At 57.2% G+C, this 1,744-nt stretch overlaps 1 protein-coding gene across 1 annotated transcript in view; it reads left to right on the top strand.

Annotated features, from left to right (window-relative positions):
* Positions 1-245: 245 nt before the first annotated feature.
* The window catches only part of LOC106900123 (beta-enolase-like), a gene marked incomplete at both ends in the record, with an annotated part of 4,792 nt that continues 3,293 nt past the window's right edge, over positions 246-1,744 (top strand). Inside the window, one exon of the mRNA XM_014962106.1 lies at positions 246-468. Within this exon, the coding sequence (XP_014817592.1) occupies positions 246-468 (223 nt within the window). The remainder of the gene's footprint in view (positions 469-1,744) is intronic.

Below are 1,744 nucleotides of genomic sequence, written 5' to 3'. Positions count from 1 at the left end.
TCCAGTTGGGTCTTGGGGTTCTCAGTTGGGTCTTGGTGGGGGTGTTGTTGGATCTGGGATGTCCTTGATGGGTCTTGAGGGGCTTTGTTTGGTCTTGGGGAGGTTGTTGGATCTTAGACGTTCTTGATGGATCTTGAGGAGCTTCGTTGGGTCTTGAGGGAGCTTTTTGAGTTTTGGGGGGGGTCGTCATCCCTCTCCAACCACCTGACCCCTTTCCTTTTCCTCCCCCCCCCCCAAAAATCAAGGCCTTCAACGTCATCAATGGGGGGTCCCACGCGGGGAACAAGTTGGCCATGCAGGAGTTCATGATCCTACCGGTGGGAGCCGCGAGCTTCCGGGAGGCCATGAGGGTGGGGGCCGAGGTCTATCACCGCCTCAAGGGCGTCATCAAGGCCAAGTACGGCAAAGACGCCACCAACGTGGGGGACGAGGGCGGCTTCGCCCCCAACATCCTGGACAACAACGAAGGTAACGGGGAGATGGGACCTCCCCCGGACCCCCAAAACCCCTGGGACCCCCCTTTTGGGTCACCCCCAAAGATCTGGGACCCCCTTTTTGGTCACCCCCAAAGACCTGGGATCTCCTTTGTGGCCCCATGAAGACCTGGGACCCCCTTTTTGGTCACCCCCAAAGACCTGGGATCTCCTTTGTGGCCCCATGAAGACCAAAGACCTGGGATCTCCTTTGTGGCCCCATGAAGACCTGGGACCCCCTTTTTGGTCACCCCCAAAGACCTGGAACCCCCTTTTTGGCCCCACAAAGACATGGGACCCCCTTTTTGGGGGTCATCCCAGACTTTTTTGGGGTCATCCAGACCCTTGGGACCCCTTTTGGGTCACCCCAAAGACCTGGGACCCCCTTTTTTGGTGTCACCCCAGACTTTTTTGGGTCCTCCCTACCCCTGGGACCCTCTTTTGGGTCACCCCAAAGACCTGGAACCCCCTTTTTTGGGGTCACCCCAGACTTTTTTTGGTCCTCCAGACCCCTGGAACCCCCTTTTTGGGTCACCCCAACACCTGGGATCTCCTTTGCGGCCCCTCAAAGACCTGGGACCTCTTTTTTGGTCACCCCCAAGCACATTTTTGTCCCCCCAAAGACCTGGGACCCCCTTTTTTGGTGTCACCCCAGACTTTTTTGGGTCCTCCAGACGTCCTGGACCCCCTTTTTGGTCACCCCAAAGACCTGGAACCCCCTTTTTGGCCCCACGAAGATCTGGGACCCCCTTTTTGGTCACCCCCAAAGACCTGGGACCCCACCCCAAAGCTCTGGGACCCCCTTTTTGGTCACCCCAAAGACCTGGGACCCCCTTTTCTGGGGTCACCCCAGACTTTTTTGGGTTCTCCAGACCCCCTGGACCCCCTTTTGGTCACCCCCAAAGACCTGGGACACCCTTTTTGGCCCCCCAAAGACCTGGAACCCCCTTTTTTGGGGTCACCCCAGACTTTTTTTGGTCCTCCAGACCCCTGGACCCCCTTTTTGGTCACCCCAAAGACCTGGGACACCTTTTTTTGGGGTCACCCCAGACTTTTTTGGGTTCTCTAGACCCCTGGGACCCCCTTTTTTGGGGTCACCCCAGACTTTTTTGGGTCCTCCAGACCCCTGGACCCCCTTTTTGGTCACCCCAAAGATCTGGGACCCCTTTATTGTCACCCCAAAGACCTGGGACCCCTTTTTTGGGGTCACCCCACACTTTTTTGCCCCCCAAACATCTGGTTCCCCCTTTTTTTAGGGGTCACCCCAGAAT

Source organism: Calidris pugnax, unplaced genomic scaffold, assembly GCF_001431845.1.
Source record: "Calidris pugnax isolate Ruff unplaced genomic scaffold, ASM143184v1 scaffold1353, whole genome shotgun sequence".
Taxonomy (NCBI): domain Eukaryota; kingdom Metazoa; phylum Chordata; class Aves; order Charadriiformes; family Scolopacidae; genus Calidris; species Calidris pugnax.
Note: the sequence above shows the minus strand (reverse complement) of the source record. Positions and strands in the feature narration are given on the sequence as shown.